The sequence below is a fragment of the Glandiceps talaboti genome, chromosome 21 (assembly GCF_964340395.1).
Source record: "Glandiceps talaboti chromosome 21, keGlaTala1.1, whole genome shotgun sequence".
In the NCBI taxonomy this organism is placed as follows: domain Eukaryota; kingdom Metazoa; phylum Hemichordata; class Enteropneusta; family Spengelidae; genus Glandiceps; species Glandiceps talaboti.
In genome coordinates, this window is record NC_135569.1 from 12,649,386 (window position 1) to 12,668,805 (window position 19,420).

Below are 19,420 nucleotides of genomic sequence, written 5' to 3' on the forward strand. Positions count from 1 at the left end.
GGTGTTATAACATGTTTTGATTCATGGCAAGCAAACATGCACCTGCAGTGTATGAAATTAAGCTTAAAATGTGATGGCGCCCTCTTGTGACCAACAGTAATATCTTGAAACGGAACTGGAACTAAAAATAATTCAAGGATGTTTTTCCATAGTTATGCCACTGCACTAGATACCATGTCCAGGAATGTGAAAAAAAAAGTAACCTCCATTGAAATATTTGAAAGTTGAATTCAAATACACACAACTGTAGTCTGTTAGGTATGCCATGTTAGGGCGCCCTCACACATTGGTCAACCCATTTCAGATAGATAGAGCAGGCCGATGTGGGCAGAGCAATACAACATATCTAATACAACTGCTTCAATTGTTTAATTTCCTTCTAATAAACAACATGATTACATGCCTGTTCCTACATCTTGTTTATTTGGGGTTGGAAGTTGCCTGGTTTTTTTTTTTTTTAATGTCACATGCTATGTATTACAGGGAAACACTACTCCTGGAAATAGAGACATTTTCATAAACTATGGGTTCTAGAGAATCATTTCATGATTTTACATCACCTACAATTACTTGCGATTTCAGAGAAACATCAAGTTGCTTTCATGCCTTTTAATATAGGGTATCCCTGCTATGGGCTATTGCATCATGGGAGTTTGCACAAATAACGTAATCAACGGTTGAACAGTGAATATTCATAACTGTTTTACACTGAAGTGTATAGCATTTCTGTACTCATGAATATTCAGTGTGCAACCACTGTCATACATTTCTGCTGACTGATTCATTTCATGTTTTTTATATCATTTATGTAACTCATGGTTGCCAACAAACACCTCAATGAAACTTGTTCCTCATCCATTGTTCATAGGAGGTCATTGCTATGGACACATAATGCCTCATGAATGGGGGTCACCAGATATGCATATGTAATAGCAGAAAATGAATATTCATGATTGTTTTGATTAGGGAGTAAGAACTTTGAGTCATGAATATTTATATGGACTAAAAAAAAATTTTGTTATTAGTATCAGACTTTATTCAAACTTGAAAGACTGTTGAGCCAAAGACTTTTCTCACACAGTTTTCAGATAAAACGAACAAAAGCAACATGGCCAACAATACATTTGCAGTTGAATGAATTCAGAAACACTTTTGAGCTACTTGTATTCACAAAACCAAGCATGATTAGCCAACAAAAAATGGAGCATTGACGGACAAAAGATAAACACAACCCCAACAGCACAACACGTTAACCCATCGGCATTCAACTGTAAACAGTAGACCAGTTTTTAATTTCACCATGTATGACATCAGCATGAAAACACCAGAATCAAAGGTAGTAGTGTTAAGTTTCATCTTGGTTTACAAATACCAAATTACTTGATACCTGTATTGTATGATACAGCAGTGGCAATCGAGGTTTCGACTCACTAAGATAGACACAAACTAAAACTACTGTTATTCGATGTGGTAGATTACACAAGTGGCACCTTGGTTGTGTGGATATAATCACCTAATTGTAAGATAGTGTAAACAAATTTGAAGTCCCCAAAATGTACACCTCAAAATCATGGAAGTCATCAGAAATGCCACCCTATTGTGAGTACATACAACTAAATCAATGTTCATTCAACAGCTTATCACAAGGAATCTGATTAAAATCTAATGCGATGAAAGCGGCTAGATGTCTTTATTTACCTCTATTTCCATTGTTTTGTGACGTTTGTTTTGTTCTGAGCTTTCACCACATTAGATTTTTGATCAGACTATATCACAATGTTCCAGCAATAGTTTTAGTTTATGTCTATCTTATTCTTAGTTGGCCGAAACCTCTACTGCCACTGTTGTATCATTTACCCAGGCAGCGTTTACCAAAGCTTTGTTTGATAATATATAACTTTGTGTTACACTGGATTGGAGATTGTTTAACTGTTAAATGGTAAATTATGAGATTGTCTCTTTCCTAACAATGGCTGGTCTATAAATAATTTTGATGACAGATAACAAGGTAGGGTTTCTACTTGTTCAAAATATTTCTTTCCATATACAAAGTTTTGTGTAGTTTCTCTCTTTGTGTTTCACAGTGGTTGTCTGTTTGTTTGCATCTCTGCCAGTGTTTGTGTCTGTCTGTCTGTCTGTCTGTCTGTCTGTCTGTCTGTCTGCCTCTCTGTCTGTCTCTCTCTATCTCTCTCTCTCTATCATCAATATTTACTTATTTTTTATCATAGCGGATAACAGCTGTGAGTTGTGGAACTCTGCTATTCAAAAGGGATTTTATCTTCACGAAATCCTTACAGAAAACACAGATTATTCTGGACTATACTAGTCTAGAGGCTATCCATGTTCTGAATGCTTCCCCACAAAGATTCAAATCTACAGATAGCCTCTAGACATGGACTACATATTTGTCATACCTTTACAGCCACTAGTCACTACATACTGGGTATGTAAGCCTAAACCGGACATAAAGACAGTGACAGATATCCCTATTTTAAATTCTAGTTTACATCTGATAAAGAAAACTTTATGTGCTACAGGGGCTATAAGGCCATTTTTGAGAGTATTAGTACACTTTTTCTGTCTGGACTACAGTAATAAGATTCTTCATGAAAGAAATATTTTGCTGTAGTTTTTTTTTTAAATACATGTAGTGGAGTTTTAGGGACGGTATTTGTGAAACGCTAGTCAAAAAACAGATTGGGAAGTGTCGGCTCAATGAAAACAGCTGCCAACAACGCTTAAACCTTTGATGTTATTCCATGAGAATGTTTACTATGTTGAGTACCTAATAAAGTGATGACCCAGGATTGAAGCATAGGCCTTTAAGCCTTTGAAGGTCATGTCATTACAGTAACAAAGTAAGTGGATGTTGTTCCTTCTGGACATAAAGAATTTGAAGATTTTCAAATTGAAAGGGATTAAGCCAAGTGTGTGACATGAATATAAATCATGTTGTCATCCATTGTAAGAAAGATGAACTGAAAGGTTTCTGAAAACTTGGGGGGCAAATAAACAGGAAATGTGTATTGTAATGTGTGACCTTTCAACTTTGCATCATTAGCATATGACATCACAAATATGCAAATGAGTATACTTGTGAGTGACAGTTTGTAGAAAATGGTGACATGTGAAGTGTGTGAAAACAGAAGAAGGTTACTACAGAAGCCAGGTGTGACACGAAATGTCAAACCCCTGTCTAAAATGCCTTTATAACTGTTCAAACAAAACCAGAAGGTGATTTTAAATGACATTGAAGACATGCATCGGCTTCAACATTATACAAGGTTTTTACGTAAGTATTTTCATTCGAGGAAAAAACCTCACAGACGCCATTTTTGCAACTTTAAAGGGACATAGTCTGCAACTTGTAAGTATTTTTTGTCATTTTTGTTTCTAAATAAAATGTTATTTAAATTTTACCCTTCACTGTCACTTGTTTTACATGATTATTAGTAATCACTGGCAAAACTCCCACCATTTTAACCGCTGCTTTGTCATACTTTATTCTCAAAATGATGAAATTCTAAGTCTTTTATATTAAACTGCATTATCACAGCAGTTTATACAGTAAGAGTTTTGCCAATGGCTGCTGGTTTTTAGACAAGTGATAGTGAATGATAAAATATTACAAACATTTTTGGAAACAAAAATAACGAAAAATACTCAAAGAGTTGCTGAACATGTGCCTTTAATGTATCACACAACATCTGTAATTACAAATTACTGTGTAGTCTGCTGAATGTTATTTTTGCCTATCTTTGACAAAATATCACAACATTTTGACAAAACTTAATGTTTTTTTCTTTGTGCTGGTTTGGTATAGTCTAGGGACTAGCTACAAGAATGTCTTGAACAAGATTGTAAATGTGTGTAGTAAAGTAGTGGGCGAAAAGCAGACTAATCTGAATGAATTATTTACATCTCATGTACAGAATAAAAGCTAGGAAAATGATAAATGAAAAAGACCTTGTTTAATATGTCTCAACACTTTGAACTTCTGCCATCAGGGAGACAATTTCGCGTCCCAAAATTCAGAACTACTCAGAACCAAATCAAAATTTTATGCTCACTTCAATCAGAATATTAAACCAAACTAGATGATTTTAAATTTTTTAGAAAGATTTTTACTCTAAATTGCTTTATTTTATCAATATACAGAGGTCTACGCAGGGTAATATTTAGAAGATTGTCATGGTAATTTGTAGTGTGTATTTAATTTTGGGAGTCTTTTAAAGTTCGTATTTCGTTTTTTAAGACATAAACTATGTGTATATTTTTAAATTGTATCTTTATTTATATTTCAATATGTCTTTAATGTATGGAACCATGTCACTGTAATTTATCTTAAGAGCGATAATAAAAGTTTTCTTGTATCTTGTTTTGTGTTTAACAAGAAATTCATTTCAGTGACAATTTTCTGTTCTCAGACTGTAACACCATACCACAGTAATCTCAACCTACGGTACACCATGTCATGAGATGTAACTAGGTCATGCTAACCATAACACTGACAAGTATTCAAATAGAATATTCAATCATCTCTACCTGCTGTGTTTGTTAATTTTGAAAACGATATCTAATCGCTCTCTGAATAAATTTAATTTTTATTTCAAAGCATAAATACCCTACTACATAAATACTCAGGGGCCACATAAAAAATAAAAATTGTTTCTCAAAACCAGATGTGCAATTTGTGTACTTCTTTTTCAATATTTGAGTTAGAGTCAGTTGCTACTTTGAATGTAAACTTAATTTTTTATTTATCATGACATGTTTCCTACAAATACGGCTCTGGTAGTCCGACCCTCGTTTTTTTTAGATAGATGCAAACTAAATCTATTGTTCTTCAATGTGGTAGTTTACACAAGTGTTGTGCGATTCTAATCACCCTGTGATCAACATAGTGTAAACATTGGAAGTCCCAAAACAACACTGCAAGTTCATGTAACACTAAATAAACAAGTTTTCAGAGACGCCTCCCTACTGAGACTATAATTAAACCAACGGCTAGTCAATAGCTAATCAATGTTGTATCAAAATGTTGTGACAATAGTTTTAGTTTGTGTCTACCATAGAAAACCAAATGTTTAACTACCAGGATAATAAAATAGTTACAAAAACACCAAACAATTTGAAATTTGACAACGCAGTCTATTGTTCGCTTTTCAACAAAATCTTGTACCTTTATCATATAATGATACACTAAACGACAGAAAACTTGCCATTTGCGGACCAAAGCTACGGAACTCAATTCCTGGAGAACTAACGATGACAGCTGACATTGAATGTCTGGAACGCGAACTAAAAAGTCACCTTTTTAAACAATATTATATAACTGTACTGATGTAGCACCATGTGCGTTTTACTAAGATGTCATTTTAGCCTTTTTTGTAATTATTGTAACTAGTTTGTTGATTTTAGCTCGTTTTGTCCGATTGCTTTACCATTCTTTTTAAATCTATTGTACGTATGGTTCTTTTGAAATATCAAAAAATTAGAAAAGGTGCTTTAGAAAATAAATAAATAAACTTCAACTTTTACTGTGAAAGACTCAGTTCTGGTCGATTTACGTAACCACTCGCTACCCAAATAAGCATAAACAACAAACAGGTTCTTTCTGGTTAGATCTTTTAATGTCACGTCATTTTGGTACAACTTTGCAATCTTTTTATTTGCTTTGTTTTTCTAAGTATTCACTACTGGAACACTTTGTGTCAGACTATGAGTTATAGCCCCTTTTCAGCCACATTACCAGCACAATGGATCGACCTTATAATGAGAAACAGTTGGGTCAAACCATTGTTCCATGAATGAAGGGGTGCTGGCATAGAAATGTTAGAAATTTATTTACACGTTCCAGAAATTCATTTGTGACTTGAATAATGATAAACACAGACCGATACTTTCATAAAATAAAATAAACTGAAAAAGATATGTACACAACTTCACTCGTTTCTCAAAAAATTCCTATAATACACACTGTACATTGCCTGGAATACAACAATGTGACCTTTGACCTTGTTTAATACAACTACCTGACCTTTGAACTAGCTTCTTACCACATACCAGACCTCCCCTAGGCATAGATAAATATGGGGATTTGTTGAAAACACAACTCATCAGAAGGCCCTTTAACTTACTGATAATTTCTCCACTTTCCATTTTCATGTCTTTACACCTCCATCTCATTTGGTATACAAATACAAATATCAAATAACTTATGTAGTCTGCTGCTTTCACAGGGACAGTTAGGAAGTGAAATGAAAAGCATGAGATGTTTTAGCTACCTTTGAACAGTAGACTGTTGGATTTGTGAAGTAAACATCCAGACATGACTGCTTCTCACATCACAGCTCAACTAAAGGTAAATTACTAGTTCAAAATTCTTATTTTTCTGTAACTTTTTCACACATGTTAACTAAATTTCGGACAGAAACCATGCGTATATGATGACAATACTCAAAAATCATTTCCAAATAACTGTTAACAGTTACATTGTTAAATTTATGTTCAATTCTCATGTGTCACATTAATGTCTAATTTTCATGTATACATGTAAATTTATGTTCAATTCTCATGTGTCACATTAATGTCTAATTTTCATTTATACATGGTTAAATTTATGTTCAATTGTCATGTGTCACATTAATGTCTAATTTTCATGTATACATGTACATTTATGTTCAATTCTCATGTGTCACATTAATGTCTAATTTTCATGTATACATGGTTAAATTTATGTTCAATTGTCATGTGTCACATTAATGTCTAATTTTCATGTATACATGGTTAATAATAATGTTTGATTATATTTGGTGGAACTGGTATTTGATAATGACACTACCCCAGTAGTTTTATTTCTATAATGTTAGTTCTGCTTTTTTTTTTTATAGATTAATTCATGTTGATATTACTGCGGAAAACATACTATCGGAAAACTGAGATAGATATTAACTAAATGTATTGTTGATGGATGTAGTAGATTGCCATATAGTTGTGCATTGGTTTTTGGGAATAAAATCCTTTTGTAATCAAGACAGCATAAATACTGAATGACGTTGAACGTGTGACCACTTTAGAAAATCTTGCTCTCAGAAATGTTACCCACCAGTGTGTAATTGATAATAATGCAAATTTTTAATGCACCGTTTCTCCTGAGAGCTCAAGACCCCATCGACACAGTGCTGTTTTCAAATGAAAGGGAAAATGCAACTGTTTTGTTGTGTTTGCATCTATAATTTACACACAGAAAACAAAAATACACAAGAAAATGATAATTTTCTAAGCATAATTACATCAACTTTCATTGATAACTTATATCAACATGTTACAACAACAGTGGATGATTTATTTGCAGTATTTACACACAGACACTAAGGCAAGCCAATATCATCATAAAAAATTTCAAATCATTGGTGTTTTTAATGTGCATTTTGGTGTAGACAACAGGTGTAAACACAACAAAATATTTGCGTTTTCGTTTAAAATGCTATTGCATAGATCTAAAGCATGAGGGTCCGTATTTTCAAAGCATGTTGCTCAGACAATATAGTAACCATAGTGATTTTATTACCAAGTGAAAATGTCAAAAAAACGATAGGAAATGAACTATATTCATTATTATAATCTCCATAGTGGTCTATTTACAAGTAAATGAAGTCTAAATCCTACAATACTATAAATACTGCACAGCCGGTATCAAATCAATGCTCCGAACAGCAAGATACCATAACAATAAATATTTTCATATTTCATCTGCAGAAAATGAGTACCAAAACAGACTACTGTAAGTCTTCAATTAATTTTGTACCTAAGTGGGCTTCTTCAAGAAGTTTACCTAATAAAATATCAAACAATTTACATATGGATATTTTTCACAAAAATATGTCAATTTGGAAGGTTCAGTACAAATGGTATTGATTTCATCATGGTCTGTTATGCTACTTATATATATGAATTTGTGGAGTTTTGTAACCTTTGGGAACAGTTACCATGGTAACTGTAATAACTACAATATTTAGCTATGAAATATAACATGACATCTATCAAGTAAAACCCCACAGGAGTACATCAATGTATTATATCTTGTTACTAGATACAAAGTTCAACAAGATAAATGAATGGAATTATCATTTACTTAACCCCTTCAATACTGAAAACATTCCCGCTAAAATTGTGTGGACAAAATTCTTGTTTTATGTAAGTTTTTGGCATATATCAACTTCATTTTAGACTGGGATTAAAGAAATGTTACTTCCTAATAAAGTAATATTATTGTAATTATGAAAATATTCATATAAATTGGGTCCCCATATTATTTAAAACTTGTCTCTAATCATGAAAGGGTTAAACCTATTGTGGATTAAAAAAATAGACAATGACAGATGTAAGTCCTTCATGATGATGAAGGGGACGATGAGGACTGTACTATTTTCTCCTAGCCTGTTTCCATGGAAACTGATCATACTTTTCTCTTGGGCAAAGATTCATTTAATAGAAAACAGGGTTTATTATTAAAAGGACACAGGCTAAGCCATTCATTTATTCATTTGTTCATTCATTCATTCATTTAGCTTTACTACAGATAACGACATTGATTCTATTCAAAATACAGTTCAATTTTTCAGGTAGTCATAAAACACAGTCAGATACAGGATTGATTCTATTCAAACTGCAGACTTACATTGTAGTTTTCAATAGCTATACAACAGTCACACACAATAATTGATTTCGTTACTGTAACAGCTGTTCAAAATTCAGTTTTTTCCAGAAAAAATAATGGAATATTCCTAGCTTACTAGTGATTTAATATTTTATTAACATATATATGTGAAATATCCATACAAGTGACACAGTTTATTTTTTTAAATGTTTTTCTCACCGTAATTAACACCTTTAAATGATAGGAGAGTTGGTCAGTTAAAAATAATTTTACTATAAAAAGTATGTGTGTATGTGTGTGTGTGTGTGTGTGTGTGTATGTGTATGTGTATGTGTGTGTGTGTGTGTGTGCGTGCATGTGTGTATGTGTGCATGTGTATGCGTGTGTGTGTATGTGTGTGTGTATGTGTGTGTGTACCGTGTGTGTATGTGTATATGTGTATGTATGTATGTGTGTGTGTATGTGCTTGTACCGTATGTGTATGTGTGTGTGCATGTATGTGTATGTGTATGTATGTGTGTGTGTATGTATGTGTATGTGTATGTATGTGTGTGTGTATGTGTGTGTGCGTATGTGCGTGTATGTGCGTTTGTATGTGTGTGTGTGTGTGTGTACATATTGGTGATATTTTCTGTTCAGAATAATACTGTTAATAGTCTAGGTGACTTGGGGGTGTATAATTTTTTCCCCTAGTTTGTTTCCATGGCAACTGATCATACTCTGCCAATGACAATGAAAGTGAGAAGGAAACTATGAACCCTTTGTTTTATAAAAGGTGCCACATTTGAACGATAACAATAATTTTGTCTGGCACATTGTGATTTGAGATTGAAGTAACTAACAGAATTAGATTTAGAATTTGTAAAGTCATGTTTAGTAATCTCATCATCCACAAAAGTTTTATTTATAAGCAGTCATTTTGTAAACAAATACAGAATACGTCATATCCCAGTTATCAGAAAGACAAAAGATTTCCTGGTTTGACCACCGAGGTGCTCTTTGCAGGCCATTTTGGGACAAGAAGTTCAGGTCAGAGTATTGTAGCACAAAAGACAACAGATGTAAAGTTATCACTTATTTTCTGTATTTTGTTCCGCTGTACTTTTTCCAAGCAACTACAAACTGTGAAGCTCCTGGGTGAAAAAAAAGGTTCGATTTTTTTCACTGTTTCTTTCATTGCCCTATAATCAGAGGGCATGACGAAAATTATAGCCCTTAGCACTTTGCAAATATCTGAGGGTATCTTGTGATGCCTTCAGCTTACCTGTGAGATGGCCTGAAATTCAAATTCAGTAACTGAAATATTGCGCTTTCGTTCTTATTGCATTGGAAACTGGAAGTGGGAAGTGTTAGTGTTAGATTTTTATTGACTGATGAAACAAACAAGTCATGAAAGGGCGTTCAATACATTTTCATACGACAAACATTTCCATAGCTCCGACCAAAAAAATACCTATATTGTGATCCCCTAAGTTACTTCTTAAGAGTTTGTGATTCCTTAGGTTACTGCTTTAAAAGCATTTGGCCAAAGCCAGTCACACGGCATATATATTCATGCACAAGATTTGGATAACACTGCATGCACCTGTCTTGATGCTGTAGTTAATATTACGTAAACACGATCTGCAAGTAAGTAGTAACTGTGTGTTATGTTTTTAGTGAACGTTGAACGTTCAAATTATCTGTGTTCAAATTCACTGCTAACCGCACTAGATAAGAGAGATACTAAATAATCATCGAGAGTACTGAAACATCTCCACTTCAGACTAAAGGTAGGTTTGAACCCTTTTAGAAGTATTAAATGTCACATCTTATGTCATCTACAGTAAACAGAATTCAATGCAGTTACTTACGGACTCAAAAGGTGAGGGGTGTCAATTTCACTTAGTGTTGAAGCTAAACACACATTACATAGCGCAGATAAAAGCAATGTATTCCTTTCAATGAAATCATAGACAGTGGAGAGAAACATTGTTTAATAAGAGATATTTCTTATGATTAAATATATTAACGAACAGTTTTCTGTAGACATATATTCTCATTTTTCAGTATTTCTTTATAGCTAGATTTAATAACTGTAAGCCATATACTTTTGTGTTATTTTCATCAAAATGAGATTAAATATAGATTAAAATTCTGTGCCTAATTATGTGTCATATCACATTAGATCTTATCTCACTGATAAACCTGCTCTTTGTGCACTAAGGACTACTATACATTCACTGTGCCCTTTAACTTCAGTAAATTTACCACACCACTGACGCACACAATTTCTAATGGCGCACCAAAATTTGGTGTTCCCCTATCTCTTGCTATGTTTTGACTCACAAGGAGTCCCAGTTTGTATCATTTTGACTCACAACAACAACATTTGGCTATAATTAGTGGGCACACTGTACACATCCTGAAATCTAAAGCTAAATCACATGATGATCATGACTGTATATTTTACTAGCCTATATGTAGTCTTGAACTTGAAGGACTATCGCTACAGCACTATTTTAGCTATCCTGATGGAGGAGTGAAAATTCAACGAATCAAAATAGCAGTTAGGACAGCTGAAATAGTGTAGTATGTGTTAGTCCTTCAAGACTACAGGTGGGTAGTCTAGCACTATCCAAGCACTCATGTAACCCCCTCAGGCCTCCCCCTCCCCAGAGCATACACACTGACACTCCCTACTCACCACAGGTTTATATAATATTTAATTTACTTCCATACACTCTCCAAGTACAAACACACTACCAATAGTAACACACACATACAAACATCACAAACCCCCCCTGCAACCCCGTTCCCCCATCCCCAGAGTACACACACTGACACTTGCTACTCATCAGAGATTTCTCTAATACTAGTACAGCTACTTCGATACACTTACCCAACACAAGCACGTCACCTAACTTAACAATAGTAACACATTTCCCACGTACAGAAACACCGAACTAGTAAAAATCACTATACAAGAACTTAATGCGTAAATTACTGACAATTTCCTAGCCTTAGAATCTTGTTCAATAACGTATTCACTGACATAAAACAGGATACGGTTTACATTCAAACTCTCACAAAAGCTGTTTTTTACCAGATGGGACTAATTTAGAAACTCAATTGATTCATTCCAATTTGTCAATTGTGCAAACAGAATACATACATTTATGTACCTTTGTATTTGTCACCGAAATTAAACAAACGCAAGCAATGATTGACAAACAGAATACATACATTTAAAGATTTATGTGTATTTGAATTTTTTTCCAAAATTAAACACACAGAAGGAATGATTGACAGCCAGAAACAGTATATTATAAATGGATTTTTTTTGCTTAAAAATAAGTTTTTATGCTAATTGATTTGCATACACGTCATTGATTTTAACAGTTTATCGATATTAGTTTCCATGACAACAACTTGATGATTGAAATGAAAGTAGTAACTTGATGGCATTTTGTTCACATGCTGCCATGCAATGAGAATGACTAAATTGTATAACTGGAACCTGAAGTCTTTGTGCATATTGTCTTGTATTATTTAGCACTGCTACAATGTAATATTCAATCTTATAAATAAAGTGACAGTTTCAACTCTGATGAAAGGACTAAGAGGAATTCTACGCTGCGAATAAATGAATATTTATAATCCCTGATTTGCATAAACTGTTTTTAATTAAGACATTCAGATTTGTAAGTTTTTTAATACATTCTTGCCGAACATAATATTAATCATTTAAAACTGTATTAAGGTAATGTTTAATTAAGCGGCGGGGCATGACGTCTCATTAGCTCTGTTAGAGCTATTTGTCATGTCCTTCACTATTGTAACTTTAGTGTATGTAAATGTATCTTTAGCATTCATACATTAGTGAAAATAAAGCAAACAATACAATACAAAATTCTTGTTTATAACATGATCAAATCACATACAGCTTACACTTGGGTGACAAGAATATTCTCATTAATAATTGGTGAACTGCAAATATCATGTCTTGATATCTGTTTACATTATTTGGATCAACATATCTTATCAAATACACACAAGGTTTACTTCTATTTGTTCATATCACATGAGTGTATGTACAACCAGTGAAAAAACACTGGTGCATTTACTTGAGTGACGTGAGCCAAGGAAAGACTTCATGCAAAGACAAAATTAGGTAAAAACAACAATGCAACTGATACAAACATAACAGGGAGTGCCTATCATGTAGGGTCACGCAATGTTTTTATCAGTTTGTTTATATCTGTGGAAGTTATAATGTAACAGTAACATGCATATTCAATTGTTATAACATGTAGCATTCTATCGGTAAACAGAGTTACGGGATCTGATCTCCTCTTGTGTATATACTTTGATAAGTTACAGACACTAACTACAAATGTATATCTTTATATGAACCTTGTCTCATTCCTGCTTACTACAATCAAGCAAATGCACCAGTGTTTTTTCACAGGTTGTATATTCACTATTTGTCTTGAAAACCAGAGTAATATATTTCAGTCCTCAATATTTACTTGGAATGTATCCTTGAATGTGTTCATCTGGTTGGAAAAATCACAGTCATAAATAGCTCTTGTTGCATGACTAAGGGTTAATGCTACACCTGTTTGGGTTGGCAGGCTTCGTTAAATTTCCATTTGCTGGATTTACTGTTGGGCAGTACTTAGTACATGTATGTGACTGGAATCCATGCTGTCCTGTTCTAGGTATGTTACAAAGAAGACATTCCATAACATTGACATTAGCTTAGGCTCTCACTGTGGTTGATACAAAGCGCTATGTTCGAAAAGAGCTCGATCGCAGACAACAATGTTATCGTTATTGTTTGGTTGTTCTTTTTCTTTCAATTTCAACGTTGAGTGTTATATTGTAAGACGGATTCTGATTGGCTACTCGTAAGTAAAAGATTGGGTTTGGGAAAACCTATGGTACTGTGTCAGATGTATGTAACGAGTGCTCACAAAAGAACAAATGACAGTAAACGTAACAGCCAAAATGAAACTGCGCGTGTACACTACATCGGATTTTAATCAGATTGATTCAACACCTGCTAATAATACTTTTGACATTTGCCCACCTGTTATGTCCCTTTAAATTAAACTCATATTACAATTTCAAATAGTAATGGCTGATCCCACTTGGATAAGTTAAAGTCATCATGTAAAATCTTTCCCTTTGTCATATAGCCCAGAGACTTGTCTGTTTTCAACATATTTGGCTTGTCTGGTGAATGACATTTTCAAGACTGAGACAGTCACAGCAAGTCTCTGGGTTAGGCTGATCATACAGCTCTAATCTCAGTCATATCACATGATTAGCGATGCCACTGATGTCATCTGACACTGCGGAATAGATTTAAAACCTAGAAGAGTTCGCAGCCTGTTTTATGGCTGATGCTTCTCATGAAAGTAAAATATTAAATTCAAATGTCGAAGCAAATATACCACTGAGATTTGGCTCAAAAACCATCATTCAGCAGAATAAGTTACAGCCAGATAACTTTGTTTCTACGCTAAAGTGATTGTTAATGTTGAGAGGACAAAGCTGAAATCAACCAAGTGAAAGATCTATGCTATTTCAGAGGCAGAAATTCAGATGAAGTCAGAATTGGATTTTACTCAAATGTACAAGCGTTTGTTAACGATCACTTTTCTTTTGTTTCAGATTAATTATTCATGATGACACTCAGGTCAGAGTTCAAATATGTTGGGCTGTATCTCCTCATTTTCCAGTGGTTTATAACAAGTTGTATGCCGTGTCCACCACAGTGTTCCTGTGATATGACATCCCAAGTCAAATTGGTTAACTGTAGTAATCAGGGAATGAACACTATCCCGGGAAATGTTCCTGGCGCGACAACGATCCTGAACTTGTCAGAAAATGTTATCACAGAAATCCTTCAAGATGAATTAAACTTACTTTCGAAGCTGGAAACCATCGATTTTAGTGAAAACATTCTTGATAATATAGAAGAAGGTTCGTTGACAGATACTCTGATAAACGCCGATTTTAGCCACAATAAGTTAGCCACTCTGTCATCAATGGTGTTCCAAGATAGCATAAATTTACAAACTCTGGACATTAGCACAAACCAACTCACTTCCCTGGCAACGTCCCTGTTTTTTGGCCTGACTGACTTAAGAATACTAAATCTCCATGGCAACAGCATAAACAGTCTACATGATGAGTTGTTCAGCTCTCTTACATCACTAGAAGTTTTAGATTTGAGTGCTAACGAAATATTAATGTTAGAGAAAAAAACATTACTAAGCCTGCAAAATTTATCTCAACTAAGATTTGAACACAACAGATTAGTGATATTAGCAGCCGACATTTTTAAAAATTTGCAAAACCTGACACTTCTAGATTTAAGCTTCAATGATATTGAAGTTGTTGAAGACTTAGCGTTCAATGGGTTAGTTAATTTGAAAATTTTGAATCTCAATGGCAACCGACTCACTAGTTACAATAACTGTTTCAAGGTCCCCAACAGCCTCTTCCCAGGACTTTTAAATCTTCAAGAGTTACGTATTAACAGTAATGAAGTGTCGTCAATTGGAAATTACGTTTTCGAGAACTTAGAAAGCCTCACACTCTTGGACATAAGCGGCAATGGAATGTCGCAGCTTGAGAGGTACTCATTTACAGGATTAAAATCCATGGAAACGCTTTACCTGAGTTACAACAGTTTCGTACAACTGCCGAGACACATTTTTGATGAGTTAGGGAGTCTGATGTATCTGGAACTAGGAACTACAGATCTGATGATGATTGCCGACAATTCCGATGAGGATGACAATAACCAATGGATTGAAGTGATAAGAAAAATGCGGAAAGTTATTTCACCTGGAGATTACAGTGAACGAATCACATTTGCAGAAAAAGTTGGAATTCAATACTCAGAACTTTGACCTCTGACCTTAGCTAATAAGCTGACCTCTGACCTTTGGTTGCTGATATGACTTCCCCAATTTTGTCTTTGATTTGACCTCCGACCTTATCTAGTCACTGAAATGACTATGGCCTTTGTCACTGAACTGACCCGAGAGCAAAACTTGATGCATATAAAATTAACTAAAGTTATTTTATTATTTATTTAACAAATTTAATACATGAATTTATATTTCAGCATTTTTCCTCTGAAGTTTCATTGATGGATAATTCTGTCTCCATTAATGATACAAAATACACCACTGAGGGCGCTCTTCACACTGAATCGCTATCAAACAGAATACTAACTGCCCATTTACTGTCAACCATCTACTTTTTTAAAACAGACACATGTGCTAAATAATTTATGAAGAATAAATGTTGCTTAAAAAAAGTAAATTTCTTTGACTGGTGTTAGTTAATTTGTCATGAAAATACTAGTATAACACTATGGTCCCTTTTTCTATTGAAACCAGCCACATTCAATACATTGAAGAGTATGAGAGTCCGTTTACAGGTGATGACTTTGCAACACTATTCAATGCAAATTTTATCTTGTGAGCATAATTTTAATGACCCATGTACTGTCAGGTATGATTGCCAATCACTGTACATATGTTACATTTTCATTCAAGTTGTTAAAAAGTAGCCAAGTTTTCCATGCCAACTGGCATGCAAGCATATGTACACTTATATATTCACACATACATACATACATACATACATACATACATACGTACGTACATACATACATACATACATACATACACACACACACACACACACACACACATACATACATACACACATACAGATACACATACATACATACATACATACATACATACATACATACATACATACACACACACACATACATACATACATACATACATACATACACACATACAGATACACATACATACATACATACATACATACATACACACATACATACATACATACATACATACATACATACACACATACAGATACACATACATACATACATACATACATACATACACACACACAGATACACATACATATATTACAATACAGACACATAAACACACACACACGGTGACACATGTGTACACACACATACATACATACATACATACATACGTGCATGTCTGCACACACACATTCATGCATGCATACACACACACACACACAAACACACACACACACACACACACACACACACACACATATACACACAAACACTTACAAGTTACATACAAAACCATCATCACTATAGTCCACACAACTTACCTTGTTCAGTGGTGGTCCCTGATTGGTCCAACAATGCCTGGAAAATGAGCACCATATGACTCAAATGCACTGCATGCTGGTTACATAATGACAAGGTCTGCTTGTCAAGGTGAGTGCCATACCCATCATACAGTGGTGTACATATTCTGTCCAGAGATTCCTTGATAGTGGCTACCTTATTCCAAGCCCAATCCAAGATAGACCGTAGAGTACATCCGGAAGGAAATCCTAGAATGGAAAAGTTCAAAAATTCAGCGTGATGAATGGGATATTCTTTTTGCTATAATTTTTACACATCTGGCCAGACTACATAATATGCATTATTACTATGGAAACAAGTTAGTGATGACGAAATCAGACACAGACAAAAATATTGTTGTTGATTGTGGTAAATTATACAAATGGGTGATAGTGGTGGTGCCTTGCTGATGTGGATCTAGGGCTTGAAATTAACTTTTTTCTTTGGTAGTCAGAGTGAGCTACCAATTTCTGAAAGTGGTAGCCCAAGGATTGTGACCTGTAGTCCCATATTCCTGAACTGAAAACAGATTTCCTCTATTGGAAATATGTGTGTTATAAAAATACTTTATGTCTGTAAATCTTCCATCCTTTAAATCATTGCATAATCTGTGCTCGCCTGAGTGGGCTACCAGCTACAAATTATGGTAGCCCCATGACAAGAATTGGTAGTCTGCGGACACAGGACTACTGCTAATTTTGAGCCCTGCTATAATCACCCTGTAATCAAGAAAGTGTACATATTGGTAGTCCTGTAAATATTCTGAGTTCCTGCTAAAGTTAGAAATAAGGTTGAATTGCTACTTGATGAAACTAGTCTAGATGCTATCTGTGGCTTCAAATCTCTTCTCACATCTAGCTCAATGAGGTCCTTAGATAAAATTTCAAATTCACATGACAAGCAATCCACTCAGTCATTAACATCATGTCTTTGTTAATCACCATGCACATTTTTTATAGAGAGGTCAAAGGTTATCAAAAATAAGTCGCTATTAATGGTCGCCAATTACTGTGTTTACTTTGTGAGAAAATAAAATATTGTCCATTTCGTGAAAAACAAGACAGTGAACCCCCAATTTTCTTTTATTATTTAAAATAAAAATGTATAATATTTCATATGGCAAAGTTTTGAAAGATTTGGATAACTTTGATTTTTTCGGGAAATTAGTGCCTGTCTATCCTTACCTCCTTCACTCCACTGTTGAATACATGATATGATCAGGCCAAGCATGGTGTTTTCTAGGGCCACAGTAAGTAAAGAATCACGCTGAAGTTGCTATGGAAACCAAAAAATACAACAAAATGTTAGCCCATAAAATAAATACTAAACAAGTAAACAAACAAACAAACAAACAAATAACAAAAGCAAGGAAATATTGTAGAATTATGGAAAATTTACTACAGTAGAAATGTTACATGTGTTCAGTTTCAATGGTCAACCATATTTATTAAGGTCTACAATCAATGAAGTAATGTGAACAAAAACTTGAGAAAAATAACATCTGTCCAATTAGTGTAAAGTAATAAACCACAGTGGGTGAGTGCGACCAGTTCTACGCCATCAACAAGCTAGGTTGTTTGAATTTCGTGTTCACTCTTTATAATACAGATCTGGTTGCACCCACCCAACACACTTTATTACTTGCCATGGTGGCGCTCTACTTCCTGTCTGTGTATACCTTGGGGGTATACATGGTATAGGTTACTCAGTTTAATCATAGAGCACTGCTGCTTTCCTCGATGTCTGAACAATACGAAAAACATCCCTGAATTACACTTCTACAGAATACCAAGGGACAAAGCTCTTAATAAACAGTACTATGAGGTGATGATGATGATGATGATGATGATGATGATTTCCTGTTTGCAGTCTGCAGTTTACTTATCTATGTTTTTTGTTGATATTTCTTTTTTTTGGATGTGGCATTATCAAACATGTTTGAATATTGAAACTTAACGCAATTATAATTGCCGCTGTACTTCTGTTGACATCTACAAACAACGATAACTTGATACAACTTACCACTGGTGTTGTAGTTATAGATTGATCTAAAGTCCTAGGTAGAAGTCCTGCCATCCAACATTGACTGAAATATTCCTGTGGTTCCCATAGAATGACAGGGCCAAGTTTACACATATCAGCCATGACCTAAAAAAACATCAAAAAAAAGTTATTTGTTTGTTTGTTTTCTTTCCGGTTTTACAGTACAAGATGCTAACATGCCAAGTACACCTTGCTTTTTGATCACATTGTACATTCCTTTTTACTGTAAAACTGCATCTTTTCAAAATACAAACCTTGTTAAAACAAAAGCATTGGGCCATTATCTGAGTGAGGGCGCTAACATTGCTCAATACTGTTTAAAAGTTAACCTTAACTTTCGTGGTGAATTCAATTTTTTTTTTTTTTTTTTTTTTTTTTTTGAGAATGCTAAATACATTCACAGCTATCATTATCTTACAACATTTATTGTAACATCATATATAATACTGAATTTCTCTGATTGGTAACAAAATTTGAGAAATTCAATCGAC

General features: G+C 34.2%; 2 protein-coding genes across 3 annotated transcripts in view; one reads left to right on the forward strand and one right to left on the reverse strand.

Annotated features, from left to right (window-relative positions):
* Positions 1-19,420, reverse strand: part of LOC144451346 (protein ELYS-like) — a 66,893-nt gene that overhangs the window by 39,681 nt on the left and 7,792 nt on the right. Inside the window, exons 12-14 of the mRNA XM_078142156.1 lie at positions 18,909-19,034; positions 18,071-18,161; positions 16,868-17,095 (exon numbers count right to left, since the gene is read on the reverse strand). Of these exons, the coding sequence (XP_077998282.1) occupies positions 16,868-17,095; positions 18,071-18,161; positions 18,909-19,034 (445 nt within the window). The remainder of the gene's footprint in view (positions 1-16,867; positions 17,096-18,070; positions 18,162-18,908; positions 19,035-19,420) is intronic.
* On the forward strand, positions 3,108-15,843 carry LOC144451611 (uncharacterized). Of its 2 annotated transcripts, XM_078142499.1 has the most exons (3): positions 3,108-3,292; positions 6,243-6,364; positions 14,324-15,843. In XM_078142499.1, the coding sequence occupies exon 3, from the start codon at positions 14,335-14,337 to the stop codon at positions 15,568-15,570; it is 1,236 nt and encodes a 411-aa protein (XP_077998625.1). In that variant the 5' UTR covers positions 3,108-3,292; positions 6,243-6,364; positions 14,324-14,334; the 3' UTR covers positions 15,571-15,843. The 2 variants fall into 2 exon arrangements, with proteins under 2 accessions (XP_077998625.1, XP_077998626.1); XM_078142500.1 differs by lacking the exons at positions 3,108-3,292; positions 6,243-6,364 and adding an exon at positions 13,209-13,365.

Excerpts from the sequence above, each read along its gene's own strand:
- LOC144451611 (XM_078142499.1), top strand. The coding sequence starts at position 14,335 with ATGATGACACTCAGGTCAGAGTTCAAATATGTTGGGCTGTATCTCCTC.